We start from the raw sequence: 24,943 nt of genomic DNA, 5'->3' as shown, positions 1-24,943 counted from the left end.
TGTGAAACAGTAACTCATGATAGAGCGTGAACAGCTGAGTACCATCATATTATGGGCAGGGCTAAGAGGTGGGAAGGCTCAGTTTTACCTCTGTGTAGGTATTCTGGATTAAAAACTGTTAAGGAATCAGACTAAAAACTGTGTATAAAATAATAACATAGTTTCATATTATATGCAATTACATTCAAAACAACACAGGGAATTATTAGGTGTCCAGTGTTACATCATTGTCACAACTTGCACCAAACAGGGTTGTGGTTCTAAATGTGTAGGGTTTATGTTCTCCATGGGTCAGTCTTGATTCCCTTACAAGTGCCTGATCCCTCTGTAAGTTTGCACGTTTTTCATTGTGCTCTGTTGTATGTTTGTATTTAAGGGCACCATCAAATATGTCATCCCAGGCTCTGTAGCAAACATCCAGTCATGAACTGCAAACTCTAACCTGCTCGGTCCCAAACAAACATACAAAGTGCTTTGAAATAGAAATAAACATATATTTGGGTTAAAGAGTTGGAACTGATCACAAAGCTCTTCATTTTGGGCTTCTGTGCCCTTTGCCATCTGCCTGTAGAGAAAACCTGTGACAAGATCTTTTCCTTTTGAATTGGGGCAGTGACTTTAAAACAATTGTGATGCTGAATTGGTGATAACTTTGAGAACTTTTTCTCTGTATATATAAAAAGTGAATGTTTCAGTTTCTACTTTCTGTTAGCAGTGCCCTCTGACTGCGATCAGCAGCAGTAGCTTAAATGGGAAAACAAACAAGCAAAGAAATAAATTCAGAAGTCATTGAGAGAGCTCTCTTTTAAATTTATTTCAAATATTTTGGGTGGCATGTAAGTGTTTCAGCCATCTGTTGAAATTGCAAGATTGTTTTTGATTTACTTAAAATGGTATAGTTAATTTTATTCCCCAAATAATTACTATTGGCTCTACTACCTGTTCTTCTAGAAGAAATCGATGATTTATGTATTTGTTAAAAGATAGATAGCATAAACCATGTAGCTCTAACACACAGTTTTAATGAAGATTTTAATGTGACCTAGTAGCCTATAGCTCATATGAATGCATCTCCAGTATAAAGTTATATCTGGACTTACCTTTTTTGTTTGTTTGTTTGTTTTCTGTCCTGTCTTCTTCTCTCCTTGCCCCATTTTGTCACAGAGATCAGAATATTCTGGACCCTACTTTGGAATACGTTAAGGTAAGGTACAATTTCTTACTCTCAAAATATTTTACTTGGTGTATATACCCAGCACTGCCAGAGCATTTCCAGTCATTTGTGGTTAACTAGTGCAGCTGTCCGTCTTTTGCTACAGAGAAACTGATGATACACGTCAGACTGTTTTCTTACTGCTTCAATGAAATACTTGTGGGAATTGTGCTTTGGGTGTAGGTTGCATTTTTATATTGAGGCTTCTTTACACTTATGTGGTGACTACCTAAATTTTTGCTTTTGTTGACAGATTAAAAGACTCTGCATGTCTTGCTTATGGAATTCTGGGGAAGTAAAGGAACACATCTGAAAGTAGCATAAAAATGTCAGGTTCAGGTTTATGGTTTTAGCAATATACTTACCAACATTATGGTTAAAAATTCACTTCTAGTTCAAAAAGTAACTGGAATCCTGGAAAAACTGTGAGTTCTGTTTTCCTTTTGTACAAGATCAGAGTGTGTACTTTGTTAGAGTAAATAAAAAGTACTCTGGAACATTTATAAATTTGATTCAAAAATCAATCCTGGATTGGCAATATAGAAACTTTGAAAGAAGCCTTAGGGATGTGATTCTGTACTGGGAATCTCTTGCAGTGCTGTAATTTCTACTGAATTAGTGCCTCTCAACATGTTTAGGTGAATATTATTTCTCAGAACCTTGCAAGAATTTGACTTATACATCATGTCTCTCAACAATGGGCTTCTCTAATTGTTTTTTTAGGAATCTTTTAGAAGTTTTCTGAGAAGTGTCAGATAAACACAGGTTATCCTTAACATAGGATATTTCTGTAGCTATTCATGCAAGTCTGGATTTCTCAGACACCTGAATTTCTGCTGCAGGTTAGAGATCAGGAGAAGAAGAGACTGAACAGAGCCGGTCTGGGTTTTGCTGCTGGAATTCCCTCTGTGGATATTCATAGTTGAGGGAAATGGAGAGGTGCCCAATCTTAGGGTTCAGGCTGATTGAAGAAGTAAACTAGGAGAATGTGTTGAGAGGGGATTGTCATAAGAAAGTGCTGAGAATTAATTTATCTGAAAGTGTGTCAGGGTCATCTGCTGTGCTTTCTACCTGGAGTTGGGATAGATGTAGGAAGTAGGGTTTCAAACAAGAGGAGGGGAAGAGCAGGACACAAAGGTCCATGGAAAAGTGACTGCCAGAGGACTCTTAGAACAGCTGCTGGATTTCTGCTCTCAACAGTTAGCTCAGTGTTGTGAGGTCCCTGGCCTCAATCCCAGCCTAAATTTGGGGTATGGTAAAGTACCAGAGACAGAGAAGGCCAAAAGCCTTCTCATGAGTGCTGTAGAAGAGGGGATGCCAGAGGCAACAATGTGGTGGACATGTTAATTGCTCTATTTAATTTACTATGTATCTTGCATTATGCTGTACAGAGTATGTTGTTAACAGTTTTAATAATATGACCAAGTAGAAGGCAGAGGTATCATGTGCCAATTCATCAATATGGGTGTCTTGTCTTGTTGCAGCAAGTTCTATATTATAAATGTGGTTTCTGATCTTTTCAACTTTTCTAGTAGAAGCTTGTCTTGGACTCTTGTCAATAGCAGTAGTGCTAAGCTTTGTTATTAAAACTTTGATGTTGAGGAGGAAAGCCTGGGGAAAAGAGACATATGAGGGAGAATACAAGGGTTGCTTATCCCCTCTTCTTCCTTTTTCAGTTTTTCCTATCTGTATCTTTAGGGAACTCTGAGTTTGGACCCTAGTTCAATGATATTATTATAGGAATTCTAGACAAGAAATCTTAAACTACAACTTTGAAAAATATGAAGAAATTGTTTTCTAATAAATATAACCCCCCAAAACACTTTGTCTGTCAAAGTCTGGGTTACTAACTAAACTGATTCTAGAAATGTGTTCTTACACAGAAGATGGTGCAAATAAAGGAAGACTCATCAATAATTTGTTATCAGTTAACTCTAACTGTAGAAGATGTGCCTGAATTCATACTAACAGGATCTTGGACCCTCTTTATTGGCTTAAGTTTCAGCAAGTATGTGTTCATTGTCTTCTATAACCTACCTTATGTTAACTATTATATTACTGTTTATAAACTTTACAGATCCTTGAATAAGTTACAATGGCAGTGTTAAGTCAGGTATAAACTGCAGAACACTAATCTACTCATACAGAAAAAATAGATTTCTGTAACCTTTCACAATGTTTGTATCACCACTGCCATTTGCACAAGTCTCCTTGATTATAGTCTGTGCATGTGTAGTTTGAACAAGCAGGTAGGCTTTGACAGATGTTGCTTAAGTGGTGAAAAAAATACCTTTGAGTGAAGAAGACATAGTAAGAGAAGAGGGAGAAATAAGAAGCACTTTTGGGAACCATATTTTGCTGATGTAGGATACTGAAGTTCTGAGCGACAGATTTATATTTCTGATGCATGGGAAAATATAGTTGGGATTGTCTCTCAACAAAGAAGTGTTAATTTACTGACTGAAAACATGAACTTGAGTATGAAGTACATATGATGTATCAGTCAGACATAAGAACTAATGCTGAAACTGATTGTACACAAAGTCATGATACTGATTCTCATGTTGCTATTCAAACTGTGAAGAGAAGAGAGACTTTGGATTAATTTGCATTGTAAAAAATTGCATTATCCTGAAAATAATACATGGCACAAATTTAAGTCATACTGGGTAGTTTGGCTACTGGTGAGTCTACCCAGGAGTTACAGTCCCAAACAAACTGTACTGTCAGGCCCTGAGGGCACTCGTTTTTAAGTGTCCTGGACAGCCTCACTTAGGACCTCCACCCACACCCACCCAGCAAGGGCTCTACCAGGCTGGGGCCTTCAAACCCTGCCCAAGTTGTTGAGGAGGTGCCTGCCCCTAGTCCTGTTTCTCAAGTGCTGTGTGGGAAGCCCTGGACGGACTTAGACCTGGCTGGTCTTGCCTGAGGCTCTCTGGAATGTGATAGGACCTGTTGGTGTCATCACCCTGCTCACCTCCCTTGCATCTTGGTGCTGTGGGACTGCACCTTGTTGGTGAGCACTTTGCCCACCCTGTGCTCCCAGATCACCATTCCTTAGGGAGCAGTCCCACTTCTGTTGCTCCCTGACACACTAATTGTAGGTGGCTGTTTTGAAAGATACAAGTGATCAAATAGATGCCATTCTCATAACTGATCCACTTTTTCAGGCTGCACAGTCATACCTATTCTCCTTCAAGGCAAGCAGCTAGTTTTAAACTAGCTAGATTTAAAAAGTAATTTTACAAAACAAAGCAGGCACAGAGCATGCCCTAAAGCTTCATCGTTGCAAATTAGCACTGTTTCTGCAGTGATGCAGACATGCTACTGGATTTTCTGGAGAGTCCCATAAAAAAGATAATACTTGTTTAGAATGTGCTCCTTCTGGGCAGTAATCAGCATCTCTTCAAAACTGGACTCTGCTGTAAACAGAATGTGGAGAATTCATTCAGGCTTGAGGAAGAGTGAGATGGTTCTAGTTTTGATTCAGTGTGCTGGTTCACAGTGAAGAAAATATTATCATGTTTGTTCTGGCAGCAGTGACTACAAGCAAAGAGACTCACGGTAAACATTGAAGCTGAGTGTATCAATTTGCTTTTTAACAAACCTTTCCTTTCTGGCATCTGGTGACTCAAAGTAATACAAATAAATCCTTGTATTCAGAAATACTCTGAACAGAGGAAAGGCAAAATAAACTGTTTTTTCTGCTATTTTATTCTGTTCAAGGTACAAGGCAGAAAAGCACTAGTTATAGGGCACTTGCATTTTTTTTTTTTTTTTAGAGAATTCTCTATAGGTGCACTATGGTTTCTAATTCTTTAAATTACAGCTCACAAATGGCAGTTCAGTTTACTACATCTTGACTATTGATGTATTAGTTCATTCGATACATAAAGAGAGCTAATTATGCAAAAGCAAGTTCTAAGCGGGAGGAAAAAAGCACTGATTTGCTGGAGTTGGAGTACTGAAGTGTCCATATGGCTTCAACCCTTCCTTTGTCCTCACAGTGCTGCTGAAACCATGGTCACAGTTAAATGGCTCTTTCAAAAAAACCTTTTATGGTAGAAGTGAAAACAGGCCAGACTGCTTTGAGTCAGGCTGCTACCCAAGTCATGAAAGAGATTTAGGGACACAATAGCACGTTGTACATTCTGTGAGATTTTTACAAGTTTTATGAGCCAAATAATAGATCCATTGGTAGTCTCTGCAGGTTCTTCCCACACCCTGAGTCTGCACATCCACAGAACAGATTCCTGCAGCAGGAGAGAAAGAATCAAGTGCTGGCAGATTTGAGTGTGTCAGAGAACTTTTTGTGAGTCGGTTTGATCAAATTCATGTGAACTAAAGATAGCTTTCTGTCCCATTCCTATTCACTATAAATACTTTAGGTTCTTTTTATAGAAGTCTGTGCTGTAATCACTGAAGCTATATCAGGGCAAAAAGAAAAAAAAAAACAAACTAGATTTCTCTCTTCCTCTCATGGAAACCTTTCGAGCATTTCCCATGGAAATAGTGCTTAATAATTACAGAAATACATATCAGCTACAAGTTGATGAGTATTACTACAGCCTGTGGTTTTAGAGTTGTATTTTCATCCATTAGTGGAAAATTACAAAATTTGTGACTTATTGTCTGTTCAGCATGGTCATGAGGGAAGTTTATATTTAGATTCGGACTTGAAAAAACTGTTACTGGCCTAAGGAAGTTACAGCTGCAGAAAAACATTCTCTTATGAAGTTCTGCTGAAGGATTGTTGTTTGTCTCAGCCCCACAGTGTTCATTTTTTCCCTATTTTTACAGCTCCTTGGTTTTGTTAGAAAGCAAACTGTCATAAAAGTTACTGTCATTTATCATGGCTTTGGTTAATGCAAGTGAAAATAAAATTTTAATGACATTCCAGCATCTTGATCGTTATCTGTAACTTTGCAAGATAGGACAATGTTTTGTGGGTTTAATTCAACTTTAGAGAACTTAGATCAGGTGATGAGGTTTATTGATGCACAGTTTATATAGTTAATTGCACAAATTCATAATATTGTGGATGCCAGTACGTGTGGGTGTTTGACTCACTATTCTTTTGGCTATGCCAAGAAGATACTATGGGAAGAGAATCACCAAAAGTGAAGTTTTTGTGTGTAGTGTGCATATTTGGGAAAGCTTAGGAAAAAATCTGTGTCAGCATGACAAGTAGCCAAGTTTGGGAAACAATTCTTCCTGATGACAATGAAACTACATTGCAAGGAGCCTTTTTTAGATGTGGAAATATATTAGAGAAATCCCCACCTCGCTGGAACAGTTGCCAAGTGCAGTGTGTTCCTGTTCATGCCGTGGATCGCTCTCCTGCGCAGACTTGCCTGTTGAGATGCGAGTTGTGACTTGTGAGCAGAAAGTCTGTGGAGTTTCTGCATTGTCTGACAGTGCTGTGCATAAAGTACCTGAGCTGGGAGGAATGCCTGGCGCTGAGGCACCATACCAGCAGGAGGGTCTTTTTAAATCCTTATGGTAGTTCAGGAATTTTTTTTCCACACTTTTTGCAACTGCAGCAAGAGCAACAGTATCACAGAAGGTGGAATTATCAGATGGGATGGATTTTGTTGAGGAGAAAACGAGTATGCCCATGTGACTAACTTGGACTTTACACATCTCTTTGTCATGACAGATTTGTCATCCAACTCAAAGATCATCAGTGCTGTCAGTAATGTTTCGGTCAGACATATTTACTTTTATTTCACGTTTCTATACTTAGCAGGAACTGAAGCTAAAACATCACATCATTCCATAGCAGTTGCCTCTTGTACACCAGCTGTGTAATTCAGAAACGTAAGATTCTGTTAGAGCCAATCTGATGTTCAATACGTGTCATTTTCTGTCTAACAAAAACTTCCGCTTTGATTCTTGCTGGGTGGTTGCTGGTTATACGCTGCCCTCTGCTGGAGAAGAAACAATGTAACTCGATATTTTTTTAATCAAGTCGTGGCTGTTAAAATCACATTTTTCATAATAATTTCATTGTAACTTCGGTAGTTACAACACTTTTGGAAGTTTGTTGCTTTTTTTCCCTCAAGAGGCCCAGAATGGGGGGGAATCTTTCCCCTCCTTTCTGTCATTAAGTTATAAAAGTAGGTCTTGAGGGAACTTGAGAATTTTTTTTTGTCAGTGTGTCACTGAGATTGTTAGAATTGGTGTTCTGATTAGTTCAAAACCTCCAACAAAAGAGATTCCATAGCCTCCCAAGATAATCTGTTCTACCTCCCAAACTAAAGTAGTCTAATGGTCTTTTAATTGTTACTGAGGAAAAGCTTTTCCCTAAAACGTGGTATTTTGCACGTAGAGATGGGGGGTTTTTCTGTTGATTGGGGTTTTCTCGGGTTGGGGTTTGTTGCCTTTTTTTTTTTTTTTTTTTTTTTTTGGTCCATCTGTCTTCTATATGTTACCTTTACTTAATTTTCTAGTGGGATAAGTTTTGGCTATTGCAAGAAGTTGGACAAAGCATCTTGTAATTTACTTTTAATCCTATTCTGGTAACAATAAAATTTCAGGTAGAATTTTTTCTTCAGCCTTGTAGTGGGCTTGTTTTTTACAACTTGTGCTCTTTCTCTGCTTAGAAAGGGCAGTGATTTCTTTATGTATGTATGATAATTATTCCTAAAATATTTCATCAACCAAGTACAAAATAAAAAATACTTAAGGAGTTACATATGTAATTAAAATTTAGAAGCTCTCAAGTAGTTAATTCCCCTAAAATCAGGGTGAAAATCTTGCCCTGTTTATTTGGAGTTAAAGAAAACTTGTTTTATTTGATAGAATGCAGTTATCCATAATTAGTCATGGAATCTTATGCCTAAGTTTGAGTATTTTCTAATGTTGAATTTTGTTTGACCAACAGGCTTATCTGCGAAAATATGGTTGAGTCAGCAGTCCTGTAATCTACTGGATGCAAAGTGGTGATAAAATCTAAGCTGATGTTTGCAGTGAACTGTGCAGGAAGTTGATTCTACAGCTCTACAAGACAATGTACCCTCAGTGTCCTGTCCTAGTTCATGTTTCCCTAATAGAGAGAATCCCAAGTTAGTTTGTTACTGTTGGAGCTTTTTGCTGTTGCCCAGCCCCCACTCCTGAATGACCTTATTAGTTTTAAGATCTGTGGTAGCTTTTTGTGGATGGGTTGGTTTTTTTCTTTTTCCTTGGTTGAGGTTTTTTGTTTGTTTGTGGGTTCGTTGGGGTTTTTTTTAGCATACTGTGAGGAGAGATTTTTTTGTTTTGTTTTGTGACTGATAATCCTTATATGAATTGAGGCAAGTGGATAATGGCTTTCTAATTATTCTGACTTTTATTGTAAAGTTTTTTAGCCGTGGCTCTTGCATCCCCTTCTCCTGATGCTGAAATGGAGTTTAGGGTATTTATCTTACGGAGCATCTTCTGTAATGCTGAATATGCTTTGGTAAATATAGAATGCTGATAATTCATAGAGCAGGGAGCATTCTCTGTGTTTGTGTTAATGGTTAATCTTACATCTTGTCCTGTCATGGATCTGACCCTGTTAATGTCTGTATTCTATTTCTTCTATTATTACTCATTAACTCTTAAATGATGGTTGATCTGGAGTCATCAAAAGCCACTGCATGCACTGAGATTGCACCATGTTTTTAGTTGAAAACTATAAAATTATATCATTTGTACTGATTTCCTTGGAACCAGTAGTAATACTGGTGGCAGTAGCTACTTAGTTGACTTTTTCAATATCTTTGCTGGATGATCAGTAACTACTATCAAGTCTTATTTATATGATGGCATCAGCTGGAATTCTTACACCTTACAGTTTTCTTCTATATACATATATGAGTAGGTCTGTATATATAGAAAATGCATGAGTGCATAATTTTAGTCCTTTTCATGAGGTGTTTAACCATTAATAACATCAAAGATCTGACTGCAGTTTACCATCTTTTCTATTCATCTTTTTGCAACTGTTGCTGAGTTGTGTCTCTCGGAATACTTATTTTTCTATTAATTTTAGGCTTTCAGGATTGTTCCACAGGAACTCTGTTACTGATGATATTGCATTCTTTCATAGTTTAGAAGATGGACTAGTAGCAAGAGCTGACAGGGGCATGAAAGTATTTATATTTAACTCCTTCATGCAAAACATACTGAAGTTGATGTTTCAATGTCCATAAGCATGTGACCCACAAGGGGGAGTGAGTATATAGTGTATGGAAAGCAGATGGTGATGACGATTATTGTTGTTGTTGTTATTATTATTATTATTAAGCAGCATTTTGGGTCCTCTTACTGATAAAGCCTAGGGAGGTAAAGCTCCTAATCTCTCAGAGCTGTGTTTATAGCTAATAATTAGAGTAAGAGTGGAACACTGTGTGTGATCTGTACATCTTGCCTCTTTTTGGAGGCACACTGTTTAGGCAGAGTTTAGCCTATGGAGGGGCAGCAGAAGGAGCACTGGGACATTTCAGCTGTGATAACATCTGTTGATGTGGGCTGTCCAAGGAACAGGTTGGTCTGACATTTTTGTGTGTCAGATACTTCTAGAAAATAAGAACACCTACACAAATAATGGACTGTGTTCTGATGGCTGTCTAGAATACCCAGAGATAATTTGCCTCCATGTCCTCAAATCCTTGTGTTAATAAAACATAGAAAGGGGCTTTTGAAAAGCTGAGCTCAGACAGAGCCTAAGTGACTTATAAAGCCTTATTTTTGAGTGTTACACATCCAAAATATACATTCTTTGGATAAAATGGAAGTATTTTAGGGTATTTGAGAGTTTTAGATAAATAACTGATATTTAAAAGTTGACCGTTTACCCTGGTGAAGTAGCAGAATTTTTTCCTCTTTGAATTTTATTTGAAATTGGTGTAAATCTCATACAAAAAGCACTTTACTTCGATAGGACTGGGGAGGCTTTCAAAAACAGAAGTCTGAAGTTAGCGATTGTGTTCATGGCTTACTTTTGTGTGTGAGAGAGCTCTTGTGTGCTGAGCAGCAAAGCTAGTTGGACTAGTGACAGCTAAGTCAGCAGGAAAGGGAAGAAAGTATTAATCATAAATTGTGAACTAATTCTGAACAAAACAGGAAATTCATGCATTTTCAAAAGTTTTTAATTTTATTTTCCCAATCTAAGGAATAAATTGAATTAAATACAGGTGAGACATTATAAAATTGATTCATGTTTGTATGTGGGTTGGCAGACAGTAGATGGAGCTCGAGAATATGTATGCTAGTTTTTGGTAGGATCAGTAAAACATGCTGGTGGATTCATAATGGGAAGGTGGCTAGTAGGAAAGTCAGACTTACTGCCAGTTGACTTTGAAAAAATCTGATCTTTTATAACTAAAGCATACAAATCTCAACAGCATTTGGATGTCTTAAAGTGCAAATTAGGACCTAATATGGAACTCATAAGCAGATTGGGCATTTATTTCTTGTAGCTGCCAATCTGGGTTTTTATATGAGGCAGATTTTCAAAGAGGTTTATTCAAGCAGCAGTGTAAACTAAATAGATGCAAATTCTGCTTTCTAACTGTTCCTGTCCAACTGCAGTGTATTTCTGAGCCAGCCTCCCGGAACCACGATGGAGAGGAGGAAGAAATTACACTGACCTCTCCCATACCACACCTGTGCAATGCAAACAAGTGGAATTAGAGCTGCAGATCTATCTGTTGATTTATGTTTAGAAGCTGCACCAACAACAGCTTGCAGGAAGTGAGGTTATACAAGAGAACGTGAGTCAGTTCTGTTGAGAATTGACTGAAGAATGGTTGGACATGAGCTGGGTGGTGGAACTTCATGAACCTGTAGATGTTTGAGTTAGGAACAGATAAAAATAAGATAAAAGTAAGCTAAACTCTCTGACAGTATTGTCATCTCCTTTCTTCCACTTATTCTACACTTTAAAAGGTGTTCAACTGTAAACAGTTGGGCACTACCTGTGTTTGGAGGCATCCTCCATGGAATTTTGTTAGAGGTGATGGGCCTTATCTGAGGGACTTCCTAACAAAACTAAATGGTAGTGGGCATTGTGAAGATGTTGTTTGTGTGGGCAAATTATTTACCAGTTGTCCCCTGTTTCCTGATTTCTCCTTCAATTAAAAAGAACAAATAGCTAGTTATGGAGAAAACATCTATGAAACACAGAAAGTTTCAACTGAAGATTCAAGTGCTTTGATTTTCTTTTTTTTTTCTTTCCAATTTTATACATTTTGTACTTTATTACAACCTCACAGGTGCCATTTTGTAGCCACAGGGACTCAAATCCGTAGTTAGATTGTGCCTGTTCCCTGTGTGACCGCGGGACATGTATGTGTTCCATCTGACGTCATCAGATCAGCAACAGTGAGCCGAGTGCCCTGGATTGGCTGCGTGCTGCGTCAAATCAGAGGGATGTTGTTGACCCTTGCACGGTACACCATGCCTTCTTTCATTTACAGCTGGCTTCCTGCCTGGACTGTTTACTTTCAGTTAGTGGAGTGAAATCTAAAGCATAACATGTATTTCACTGCATACTGTTAAGCTGATTTGAATGCTTAAGTGATTTGTTGATGTAGTACAAAGTAAAGTGTCAAGCCACCAATTCCTTCATCCAATTTAACCTGAAATTATTTTTCTTTCTCTTATATGAAATCACAAATCACAATAATGCCCTGTATGAATTATAAGCACTTCCCTGAGCATGGTGTTTGGTTCAAAATAACTTGCTAGAGCTCTGCAGACTGTTTCGATAACTTCAGACTACTTGTCACTTTTCAAGCGTTTGTATTTGTATGGAGTTTGGTTGCTTTACTTTAACCACTTCAAACTTTAAAGCCAAATAAGGGGGTTTGGGGGGTTTTTTGGTGATGAGATAAAAAGAAACCAATCCCTAAAAAAGAAATTATTCCTACATTTTATCTTGTTTGACCTGTACAATTAAAGCAGCCCAAGAGGATTCCCCCTGAGAAGGTTCACACCATCCCAACGGGGAGGACCTTGAACTCCTGCATATGCAGTGTGCTGTGAGTGGAGCTGGACAGATTTTAGGAGTCTCAAGGGAACACTGAGTAAGTGTAATTTAAACCAGACCATGAAAACATCCTGAATAACTCTAGAGACTTTGGAATAACAGATGGGGTTAGCAGAGACTACTTAATTTCTCTTCCTGATGGACTATTAGGAACTCAACACAGAATATGTGTTCAAATGTCCTTGAACTCATGTGACCTTGAATTCTATGAATTTAGAAATCTTCTCTTAATAAGCTCAGTTATCAGAATTATCAAAAATACTCTAGCCAGCCATCCTTGGAAACAGATGAAGGGATTATCTGACATGTTAAGAGTCTAGGTAAGAATCTTTTAAAACAAAGAAATAAAGCTGATGGTTAATCTTTTGGTGCTGGAGAGCATTAGAAATACATCATAATGGATGACTTAGCAAAAGGATTGTATTTGATGTTTCTAAACTACAAGAAACAGCTGGTTTATTTCTCATGTGCAGAGTCTAAGAACTTCAAGTACCAGCAAAAAATTGAGAGACAGGAGAGTGAAAGTATGGCCAAACCATCCTCTGTTTCTCTGAGTCAGTAATTAAAAATGTAAATGTTACCTATGTATGAAGCATAATTTGGAGCAGCCTGAAGGCTGTCCTCAGTCATGCTGGCTGAAAACAGCTCCATGATAGCCATCAGTGCAGGAAATACCATACAATTTCCCAGAGCTTTCTCACATGCTGAGATTCCTTCCACTAATCTTAATTTTCATACTGCTGCGTCCCAGTGTCACGTAAAGGTTGCCATCCATTGAACTATGTGGGCAGAAGTCATGCTAACCTTTAATAAAAAGAAAAATCCCATTAGTTTAGTTTTTTAAAAATTTAATTGTCTATCTAAATCAAGTATATCCTCTTTCCCATAATTTATACTGTTGATTAAAAGCTGCAGCTGTTATGTGAAATTGTACAGCATTATTTTTTAAGTTCATTATTTCTACCATTCTCACAACATGCATAATTTTTGATTCTTTGCTTCATTACAGACAGGAAATAAGGAGCTGGCAATTACCATTTGTAATTTATGCTCTGCTGTTCATGTTGATCTGGGAATGTAACAAACTGTTTTCAGAACTGTTTAGTAGCAAGCCTTTCAAATGAAATATAGACACACTCACATTGCATACCTCTTAGGCCAAATTTGCTTTCCATATTGAACTGTGCTATTCCCATTGAAGGAGGGAGATTTTGCCTTTTTTTTTTTTTTTTTTAACCCCATAAAGAACTCCTTTTTGGAACTTCTAATTCTTTTCGGAGCAGAAGTGTCCCACCTTATTTTGCATTGCGAAGTCAGTTGTTTCTGCTGCCAAAACCAGATCAGTCATCCTAATAGCCCTTCTTGTCCCCTCCTGTAGTTTGAGTTACTTGTCTTGATAATTTTTGTTTGTGATACTCCAAGTGAGACCTTAGTGTGTTGTGCAGTGATACTGTCTTGTCGCTATTATAAAGAAAAAATGCCTTAACTGATGCAGTCTTCAATTTCCTTTCCCTTTTTATTGTTTCTCCTCTTCCCCCCACCTCCTTTTTAAAATTGGATTAGGGTGTTATTATGACAACTTTTGATGACTTCTTCAAAAATACAGTACTTGATGAGATGTCCTGCCACAGTATCAAAAAACTTCAGACAAGAAGCAAGAATCACTGCTGAAGCTTTTGTGTTTGGAGTTCTACAGAGTATCTTTTAATCTTCTCTTCTCTGACTACCTGCTGCAGCAATCCTGTGGATTTTCTCAAAGTGGAAAAAGAACTAAAAGTAAATTAAATATGCTGCAGCACAGAGCAAAGAGAAGAGGAGGGCAGTTTCACAGTCTTATTATATTGTCTACTCATTCACTGTTTGTCATAAACTACTCGGATAGGCATTTCCTCTCCCCAGCTCTACAGCAGGACTCCATCTACAAAATCAGTATTTTCAGCTTCTTTTCTGGCCAGTCTTTTATCCTTTTTCTTGCCAGGTTTATCATTTTACAGACCATGTAATATTCTGTTCTTTTATTCCTACATTGTTTTCCTTTTCTCAAAAGCATCACAGGCATAGCATCTCCTACACATGCCCAAGTTAGTCTGACCAGCTTTGTGAGCATTCTGGTTTTAGTAACTTGGTGCCAAGTACCTGCAAACCTGGGGTGGCCAGACAGGTAAGAGAACTTTACACATCCCACTTCCTTTTCCTTGTTATTAACACTGAGGTTTCCTTTTCTTTTTGGATAGGCACTCTGCCCCATTTCCCTTGAAAGACAGTGCACATTTTATGTCCATTCTCTGCTCAGTGCTGCTGTTTGGTTTATGAGCCAAGTTCCATTGCTGGGTGCAGGCACTGAGGGCACTTCCCATTGTTCAGTGAGTGTAGGAAGGAAGTACTCCATAATCTCCATAATTAGGTGAGAATTATTGCCTTGCAAGTAATACCTGAGGCCATCCAATAAGCATTTAATGTATGTGCCTTCCTAATTATCTAATATATTTGTTGCTGATGAAAAAGGCAAGTGATTATTCATTTTAACTGTACTTTGGGATTAATTTATTCCTAATCTAAGACCTGAAATATCTGTGACTTCTGGTCACACCCAAGTAATAAATGATTGATCTCTTCAAAGTTTCTTTTTCCTAAGTGCTGCAGGTTTTCTTGTACCCCTCAATCCAGTCCATTTGGTTTCCTTTCACCAAGTCTATTAACTGGGCTGCTATCGAGGTGATGTCTTATCTCTTACAGCCATTATAGTTACCCACGTTTTTGCCTTGGTTCTTGAGAGGGCCTTGAGATTTGTAGGACAGTCTTTGCTGATGAGCAGTTTGCTGACCGGTCAGTAAGCTATGGATTATGCTGTCCAGGGGAATAGAATCAAAGGCATAAATAAAATTTCTGCTTTTTATTTTGTTGTAGTGCTTATTTTTACTTTGCCAAATCAGACATGTTCATGAATTCAGTTCTTTCTCGAGCACTTTGCACAATCCCGTGGGACTATCACCAAAGTAATGCTTTCCACAGATAGCTTTCAGTGCTAAAGGTACCTTGGTTGCACCACTAATACCAACTATGCTGACAGGGTTGGTTTTCTTGCTATTTTTTCCAAGGGCTGTTTGCCAGAAGCTTCCTAATTAAAAATAAACAGATTTATCATTTTACTTGGTTACCGAAGCTCAGAGGATATAATTCTTACAGTCGTCAAACAGTAATCAACTGCTTTTCCTCTTCTTTTTTTTCCTTTTATTTGTATATTATTGATGATGCAGATAGAGATGTTCCATGGTTGAGGTGGAGCAACTGATTAAGCCTTTACCAGCCCAGGGAGACAGCCAGGTACTGTAACTCATCGAGAAGAGAAGTTTGTCTTGTGCTGTTGGCTTAAATGCATCTCTGAGCCGGAGGATACGAAGATAGAGGAGCTAGGATTTCACTGGTGAGTGCAGCAGATCACATGAGGATCCTGGCACTCTGTCTATGGCATGCTGGAAGCGAGCGTGCCAGCAGTCACTGAATTGATAGTATCAGCTTCAGCTGTGGAAAGTGTCCTGCACTGATATGTGAGTAGGGGAGTGTAGCAGCTCTGGTAGGCAGTGCTGGTACTAAAGAGCTTGCTTAAACCTCAGAAAACTGCTAGTAGTGACTGTTTTATCTTCAGTCTTGAGGAACCCCAAACAGCAGAACCGAAAATGCCGAAGGATTATAATGCTTTTCAAGTCCTGATTGCAGCACTTTGCTGCTTTTATCATCGTAAGTCTGTTATCAGAGTCAAGGTAGGTGCTCTTTTTCAGTAACAGTGTGCTAGTCAGTAATGCTTTGAGGTTTTGTTTAGAAGTGTTTGTTTTTATACCATGGTTGGGTACAGTCTGTTTCTCTTCTAAAGAGCACCTTTAGAATTCACAATTGTCTCAGAGAGGAGCTTAAACAGTTTGCTGCTTTATGAGCCTGAAGCTGACTGTCTTTATGTTTAGGCACTAAGTTAAAAATGCCCTCGTTTGGGACTTGCTGAGGAGAATTTTAGCAAACTTTCAAGTTTACAGAATTTAATTGATCAGACTTACCTTTTTCCACTGTGTTAGTGAAAACATAAGCAATTGTGCTCAGGAGCCCAGTCTTTTTAAAAACTTCAGAAAATTTTGGATTTTTTCCTTGTATTTTAGAATTTTTTTATATGGAAAGATACATAAAAGCATGTACTCATAGAATGGTTTGTGTTGGAAGGAATCTTCAAATGTCATCTAGTCCAATCCTCCAGCCATGGGCAGGGACATCTTTTACTGTATGGAAAAATGCATTATATGCACTATATGCACAGGAAAAGCCTTTATAAACATTTTCAGCCCCACTTACAGAAGTCTCTCAGTGACTTGGGAACTGTAGTCAAGTGGGATATCTAACTACTTGAGGATCTGTGAGCTACATTTAAGCATTTAAATCTTTTTATTAAGTTTTATGTGTGAATTGTTCTTAGACTAATACCATGTCAGCTCTGTAAGTCACTGTGTATTTGTGTATAGGTTTTCTGGAGCACTTGCAATGAGGAAAGATATGGAGGATCTTCTGGCCTGTTAGCTTTCCAATTTCAATGGAGGCACTTAAAAGTTGGGAACAGATGCTCCCTTCTCTCTCTTTCAGTGATTTAGCCTTTTGGCTGACCATTTCTGAACGTGAGGTGTGGGGCTCAGTCTTCTGGGCACACTGAAAAAGTGACGCTGATCAGATTGACCTCAGAAGTTATCATCACAGTAGAGTGCTAAAGATGCTCTATTGTGCTGTAATTAATTTTCATTCCTGTTTTAAGCCTAAGGCTTAATTTTTCTAAAACTTTTTAAATTACAATGGGTTTTATTATTGGCAGTCAGAACAGTTGGAAAACTTTTTATTGACCATGCATGCCCTTTGTTTAACTTGGCACGAATTTCTGATACCTAAAATAACGGTGATGTTGTCATGGCAACTTTCCATTTAGTCTAATCCATATAGTCTCCAGAGAAACAGAAACATTATTAGTGTTTGCTGTATGGAGGGTAAAAAATAAAACCTTTTATGTAGAAACAAATTACAGTTGGGATCTTTAAAAATAAGGTTCTATTTAAAGAGATTTGCAGCATTGAAAATAGATTTGAATGCATGTGTTCCAGTATGCAGATTTAGCATTAGTTGAATTTGATGAACTCCTATTTTAGGAAGTTTGGATGATAGGGAATGGGGGTGCATTCGCTGAAGAGCAAGTGCCTGTAGGTATAGAAATAGCTGGTGGTCAAAGGAAGTAAGGTCTGAACCTTGGAGCCAAATGGTGTGGGTTCTGTGAAATGCCAAATGGCCTGGGATGACATGAACGACAGGATGGGATGAAATCAAACTGTCATCTTTTTTCATTTTTTAAAACATAGCGCTTTAAGCAAAATTGGTTTGTGTAATTAGATGAGGTTAACTCCTGGTTTTAGTAGGAATTACAATTGTAATGAAATACCAAATTGATCCATAAATAAACATCTGAAGTCCACAACTACCTCTGAGAGATTCAGATTTTTTGCTGCATTTTAATTCAACCGAATTGAAAACAGTATGTGGCCAAGCTCAGAGATGCCTTGTTGTGTCCCATCGAGGCACAGGGAACAGTACAGCACTTAAACACTCACATATTGCTGCACTTAATTTTAGCGTGAAATTAGGATCTCAGCAGCTGATGTTTGGTTTATTTTCCCATGCGTTAATAGAAAATATAACGATCAGTCGAGAACATCTCAACTCATAACTTATTCTTCAGTTGTGATGTGTCAGTACCTTTTATGATCCCATTTGGCTTTTATAGCTGTTTGCTGTCAAGGTCGGCTTTTACATTTGAGCAAAATAAAGAGAAATTTCAAGGTAAGGGGCCCCTGTTTGTGCTTAAAGAAAAGAAAGTAAAGAGAAAATACTAAACTGTGACTCGTGCCACTTCCAAGACAAAATATGGTTCCTTAAATTTTCATTTTTTGGAAGGGAATTAAGTTAAAGCTAAATCAGTGATATATGGTGACTTTAAAAATGTAGAAGTCTAAATTAATAAAGTCGGCTTGGCCATAAGACAAGGGTTTTTTAGTACTAGTCAGTATGGTTGTCTTGCTCAGAGGGAGAAAGACCTTGAAGTTCAAGTATTTTCAATCTTAATTCTCTGCTGTGATTCACCCTCAGCTGAAGCTGTGCAAGAGGGGAAAACCACTCCAGTTATGTGGACTGCCAAGTTTTAAAACTTCCAGCACACTGATGTAGCTCATTTACTGGGTGATGTACTAATGCTATGAATGTGACATGAGTAAGCAGCTTTTTATAAGAAGCTACTTATTGCAAGTGCCATCTCTTATCTTGGATGAATTGCAAACAGTTTTTATAGATAGCAGATCTTAATTAATATTCCTTCAGTGTGTGATGATCTAAATCTGTTTTACTGGCATCCTCAGGCTTCATATATCCAGTTTCAGCATGTATGTGGAAGCAGTTGGATTTGGTAACATGTGAGTTACAAGTCATCACCACCCAGCATTACAGGTCTGCCCTTTTGATGTTAGATTTGTAATTGTTGGAGAGGTGCAGATGTGAAAAGACTGGCTTATCAGAATTATGTGGAATTTTGTATAGCTGCCTGAACTCTGTTGCTGTTGAGTTTGAGTTTTGATGAGTCTTATACTATAATTTTTTTTTCAATTTCCCATGATAATTTATCAAACTGACTCTGCAGTGTGTCCTCTATCATAAATATGTGGATAGCACAGGGACCATTGGTGCTCTGTAAGTGATTTCTGTTTGATGGGAATGGGAACGTCCTGCAGTAGGTATTTATGCATTTAACTTCTTAGTAGTAACTTTTATTTGGGTATGTCTCAGATTAAAACAAAAAAAAAAAAAGAAAAACCCTACACAACTGCTAAAATCCTTTTGATTTGGTAGTCAAAATCCCTAGGGTCACTGAGTGAGTAGATTACAGTTTGACTAACTCTCAGCTCAGGATTTGTCAGGATACATATTTCAGGAATGAGGCTGTCCTCCTAGGACTGAATGTGGTTACCTAGAAAATTAGGGATTTGTTATCAGTGTAGAGTTGTAGTGGAAAGTGGATGTTGAATCCACTAGAGTTAAGTTTTCCCATTACCATCACTTAATGTTTGACTGAACTTTGTACTAAAAAACTTTTTTATTTTCCTTATCCTAACAAATATCTTACTTATTAGTTGTGATGTTTTAAGCCCAACTGGGAACTAAGCACCATGCAGCCACTTGCTCACCCACCCCACCCCCCCCGCTGGAATGGGAAGGAGAATCAAAAGTAAACTCCTAGGTTGAGGTAAGAACAGTTTAACAATCGAAGTGAAGTAAAATATAATAATAATAATATTAAATAATCGTAATGATAATACAAATAAAAAACCCCAAGTGATGCAAAATACAATTGCTCGCCACCCACTGACTGATGCCAGACCTGTCCCTGAACCCCAATGCACCCCATTGCCAGGTACCTCCCCAGTTTATATACTGGGCATGATGTTCTGTGCTGTGGAATATCCCTGTGGCCAGTTTGGGTCACCTGTCCTGGCTGTGCTCCCTCCCAGCTTTTTGTGCACCTCATGTCTGGCAGAACATGAGACATAAAAGTCCTTAACTTAGGATAAACACGACTTAGCAATAATCAAAACATCAGTGTGTTATCACATCATTCTCATACTGAATCCAAAACCCAGCACTGTTCCAGATACTGAGAAGAAATTAACTCTATCCCAGCTGAAACCAGGACACGGTTAATAAAAATTAGCTGCTTTTCTGTGAATGTCCGGCAGGTTATGTTGTTAGTAGTGGCAGACTGAGAACATGCATGTGATGGAGTTTATTTGATTTTAAAGAGCTGTCACAGTCACAATGAAAATTTTCATAGTAATTTGTTATCTTTTCATCAGTAACCTCAAAAGTTGTCACTGTTACCTAAACAAGGTTGTGGAAACCTTGTGGCTTCAGAATTGCCATTGTCCTGTATTTATTCATCTGTTTGAGTAGTTTGAGATTTCTCCTCCATATTTTGGGCATGGTGAAAGTTTGTATTTGGTCTCTCTCAACCAACCAGTTAAGCCACATGAAAATAAAATCCTGCCCAAGATGGCATTCATCTATGCAGTGAGACTTTTATCACCCATTTTGTACCTCCCATTACTTAATATAGTACTTGCTATAGTCCTGTGGGAACTTGGTGCACTCTAGAAGGTTAAACTGCCCCTGTAAAGAGCATTGCACCAGTTGTACTTCGAGATGTCCAAATTAATCAGAAAGTGGATTCATGTGTTTAGAAACTCCCTTTTTCCAAATAGTTCTTTCTCAAAAAAACTGTTCAGAAATGACTCTGTCCATGTGTTTTTGTCGTTTTGCAAGTTCTTGGCCAATGATGCTGCTTTTCTGTAAGGAGAAATGAAGGACTGACAAGAGTGCTTTCCAGCAATGATGGAGAGTTTGGTTCCATGCTCAGTGCCAGTCTGGTTGGTTTGGTGACCAATTAGGAGAGTTATGAGTGAAATGGCATACCTAGTACTCATTAAAATAAAATTAAAACATATTCCAAATTGATGTAACTGTATATTTTAAAATGCTTAAATTCATAGTGCCAGATGGGCAGTCTGATCAGGGTCACAAGAGCACGGGATTAAAGACTGAAGAGATCTCTGCAACCAGTGAAGTATATCTTGATCCAGTATTGGAACTTTGACAATAAAATGTTCATTTTCAGTATGAACAAGTTGATTGCTCTCTAGTGGCTTGGAAATAGAGGAATTTCATTGATTTTTCACTTTTCCAGATGTTTTGAGTGTCCTGTGTCTGCATGTCCTCTCCCTTCTTTCTCATTTCACAGCTTTGTCTTCCCTCTTGGTATTTCCTGTCCCTGCCCCAGCATCCCCTTTATGTTTTCTGTTGACTGATCTTTCTGTTCAGTGCATTTATTAAAAGTTTAGGAAAAGTACTAGAAGTTTAGGAAAGGTACTGCTTGACTTTTTTTCCTTAGTCAGATCCCACTTCAATTTTCACAAAGCTGTTCTCATTTATCCCTAATAATTATCTCCTTCCTTATTCTTTTTTTTTCTTGAAACCTTCAAGGCAACAAGAAATCAGGTGGTTCCAAGGCTGCCTGTTGGGCTTGTTTAAATATCCGCTGGCAGAGCTGTGCAAAGCACCAGGAGGTAATTGAGATTGAATGGAAAGGTGGCCACTTTTAGTCTTGTACCTGTAACAGTCCTTGGCTGTGCTTTGCCTAAATAATACTTTGCCAGAAGGGTACAAAGAGAGATTATGTGAATTTTGGCTTTATCAGAACTGAATGAGGTGATCTAGCATGACAGGTTTTGGACCACTTCCAAACAGTATCTAAAAGTAAAAGCCTTTCTCTCATAATTCAAGCTGTTTTAAAAAAAAAAAAAATCAATCCCCCCTCACCCCCTCAATCAACCAAACAAACCCCCCAAACCAATAAACCAAACACTCAATTACTGTAGGGAGAAATTAATTAATAAAAATTGAGCTAAGACATGAAAGCTGGAACACATAAGATGCAATGGGGGGTATATTTGTGGGATTCTCCTCCCAAGTATTTTCATATTTCACTGGTATATGTACTTCACTGCAGTTGTACATGATGTGAACTGGAGAAAGAATTCACTGCCAATAGGCAACAGAAGTGACTGTGGGACTTCTATTTTGTTTACTGCCAAACTCATACAGTAGATTATTCTGATCTGATTAATTCAGTTAGGATGGTTGGCACAAGAGCTTCCTGTGTTTCTTCAATTGTGTTTTACTGCAGAATACATGGAAGTCTTTAATCTTTGCCTTAAATTTTTTTTTTTAAATTTCTCTTTACCATCCACTTCCCTGTCTAGCTGAAAAAGTATATTCAGATTGCTTTCTGTCATTGAGTAGGAGCCAACAAAGTGTCTTAGACAAAGAAATGAAGTGAGGGCATACTGCTAAAGGAAGGTTTGTCACTAGGAAGTTAGTGCAACTTTTCAGCATACCATTGCTGCCCATTAACTTTTGGGTGCTGTTAGAAAATGAGGCTGAAGTATCTGCATCCTGTTGTGTGGGACAGGTCACTTTTTCATTTAAAGGAAAGCCCACTGACAGCTAATTACACTGTCCTAAGCTTGCACTGTTCTTTATTTACAGACTAACATGCTTGCAGCAGGCTGGGCCTGGAGTGATTTTTGAGCCCTTGCATGATGTGAAGTTCAGAGTGTGCAGAGCTTCTTGCAGGGCCAGAGGCCTTGGGTACAGTGTTTAGCATGGAAAGGAATAGGCTGGTATGATGACAGACAGTTCATCAGTCCCAGTTTTCCTGTAAAGGACGTGGGTTGTATAAGAAATCAGTCTCAGCTAACAAAAAAACTGTCCAGGAAGACATGCTGTTACTGAACTTGCTTACCTAGGCAGTTTTCCCCCTGTGTATTTTGGGATTTGTGCTAGCCACAGGAGTTGTTTCACTAAGTTCAGAGTTGCATAAGGGTTATTTAAGCATGTTTGCTTCACCTCAGGAGATGTCTGACCTCTGGCAATGAGAGTATACTCTGTGTGGTAGACCATGGTGGGGAAGATTTTTAACAAACCAATAATCTTGAACGTTAACAATTTAGTTGGTTTGGATTCCTTAAATGTTTTTCTTGTTGTGTTATTAGATGTAATTCAAGTGCAACACGTGTCTCATTACATTTATTTGAGTAGTGAAAAATCCATTTAACCACCAGAAGAAATTCTAGGGTTTTGTGCTGTATTTGTAATTGATGTCTATCTCTAACTTGATCATCCTGGGTTTTTTAAGGTAAGTTGTGTCAGTACCGTGGATAAAATTAGTCCATACACAAAGACCTGTAGTTCTTTTTGTTGGCTAAGAATCTAATGCTCTACGCAAGTTCAGTTATTGCCTTTGCATCCTGTAGTTTAGTCCATTTCCAGTAGTTTTGTCTACCACTGAGATACAGTGAGATGCTTTTGGAATGATGGTAGCAATCTGTACAGTAGCTTTGGGTTCTTTAGGATCTCTGTTCAGTCAAAAGCATCTTTCAAAACATTAAATACAATTCATATTAAAGTAGTAGTTCCTTTCAGAGGATTGGCAAAACACACAGCTGTGACTGTAAGAGCTTGGTATGCCATTACAGCTGGATGCTCTTCTTTACACTGGAGGGGGGACTTTAAAAGTTCTCCAGCCATTTCCTTGTGCAGTCAGGGGAAAAGGGGCTCTTCAAAAGTCTCCGGTCCATTTGTGTGCTCTTCACTCTACCTTCAGGTTATGTAAATGCTATAATCCTTGCTATCATTCTGTAAGATGTGGCTGTTAACTTTGGAATCAATGCCATCAGCTTTAAATGGATACCCAGCCATTTGAGTTGGGAAATTCAACTACACTGGTCTGATAGGGCACAGGGATTTGGAATGGAGGGCAGATTTTTGGCCTTACTTGACTATGTTTTGACACTTCAATATGCTTTTGGACTTCAGTCCTCACCCATCCCCTTCTATGACTCTTTCTACATTCAGTAACTTCACCTCTTCACATTGTACATGGCTTTATGAACAAGTCCTTGCAGTGAAGGTCTTCTTTTTCTGTGGCATGGTTTCTTCCTGAAGGATTTACTCCTTGTCAAAAATGCTTGTCCAGTGTGAACCACATTTGTGTGGAAAAATAACACCCTATTATGGTTCACAGAGGGGAAACTAGAGTGAAAAGTTATTCTTTACCAGGTTGTTTTTATCTTTTGCCCTTCTGTGCAAGCTACTACGTTAATTTGTGTTAGTCTAAGAGAAGCCTTAGCTCTCTCCAAGGAAACCAGAGAGAAGAGGAGAATTTGTCTCAGAATTTCTCTGGGCTCCCAGCATGCTTAAATAGTCTTGGCAGCAGGATGCCTCTTCTGGCATTATTCCACCAAAAATCTGCTGTCTGGTAATCTGTTGTAATTCAGTCTGCTTGAAATTGCAGGGAGGGTTGTTGAAAGAAGTGTTAAATGTGTGCCACCTGCTCCCACGGTTAGGTGCTGTGTGTATTCAATGTGAAGAAGAAAATGCTATAGAGAGCAAGTGTTCATGGAAAGAACAGGATTGGTGGGCAAGATTTCCCAGTCCTCTTTTAAATAATGCATGTGTTCCATATCTGCCTCAGTGTATCCGTGAAAGGAACCTGTGAGCTTTGGCTCATATCCACAGCTAAGAAAAGAAATCCATAATGCACTGGAGCGAAATTTTATTCTGTGCTGTGATCTTTCCCTGAAGAGAGCGTGTACTCTCATTCTTTGATCAGTGTAGAACATGTTCCCAGGCTTTTGAAACTCTTCAGCACAACAAAGAAGGGCTGGAGTCCCAGCCCTTGGAGAATGAAAGGAAGTCCAGAGTACTTCCCTCTACTGAGCAGTTATGAAAGACTACATGGTCTTTCTCCAGAGAAGATACCACACCTCACGTTGTTACCAACACTGCATCCATAAGGACTAGTGAGCCAGAGTGGCCCAGCATGAAACCTGTACTCCAGAAGATAGAATTTTTCCAGAAAATCTTACAGTGGTTGTATGGTGGTGATGGAGATATCTTCAAGCAGATCTCATGCTTTTTGTGCTAAGGGGCAACAAGAGATTTTTTTTTTTCCTTTAGGAAGGGAACATCTTGGACATGCAGATTTAGACAGATAATGACCATCAGAAGTAAGCCCTTTATGGCTGAAATTT

The 24,943-nt window shown here is 38.4% G+C and overlaps 1 protein-coding gene across 5 annotated transcripts in view; it reads left to right on the top strand.

The window, feature by feature from the left end:
• Nucleotides 1-24,943, top strand: part of BCAR3 (BCAR3 adaptor protein, NSP family member) — a 103,472-nt gene that overhangs the window by 66,834 nt on the left and 11,695 nt on the right. For 3 of the 5 annotated variants that reach the window (XM_050307324.1, XM_050307323.1, XM_050307325.1), the window contains one exon: nucleotides 1,165-1,204. In XM_050307324.1, coding sequence (XP_050163281.1) covers nucleotides 1,165-1,204 — 40 coding nt within the window. Of the gene's footprint in view, nucleotides 1-1,164; nucleotides 1,205-15,497; nucleotides 15,655-15,826; nucleotides 15,992-24,943 lie in introns of those variants that run through there. The other 2 variants (XM_050307330.1, XM_050307329.1) reach the window with 2 other exon arrangements.

This window comes from Myiozetetes cayanensis, unplaced genomic scaffold, assembly GCF_022539395.1.
Source record: "Myiozetetes cayanensis isolate MyiCay16 unplaced genomic scaffold, myiCay2020 scf12, whole genome shotgun sequence".
Lineage (NCBI taxonomy): Eukaryota > Metazoa > Chordata > Aves > Passeriformes > Tyrannidae > Myiozetetes > Myiozetetes cayanensis.
Note: the sequence above shows the minus strand (reverse complement) of the source record. Positions and strands in the feature narration are given on the sequence as shown.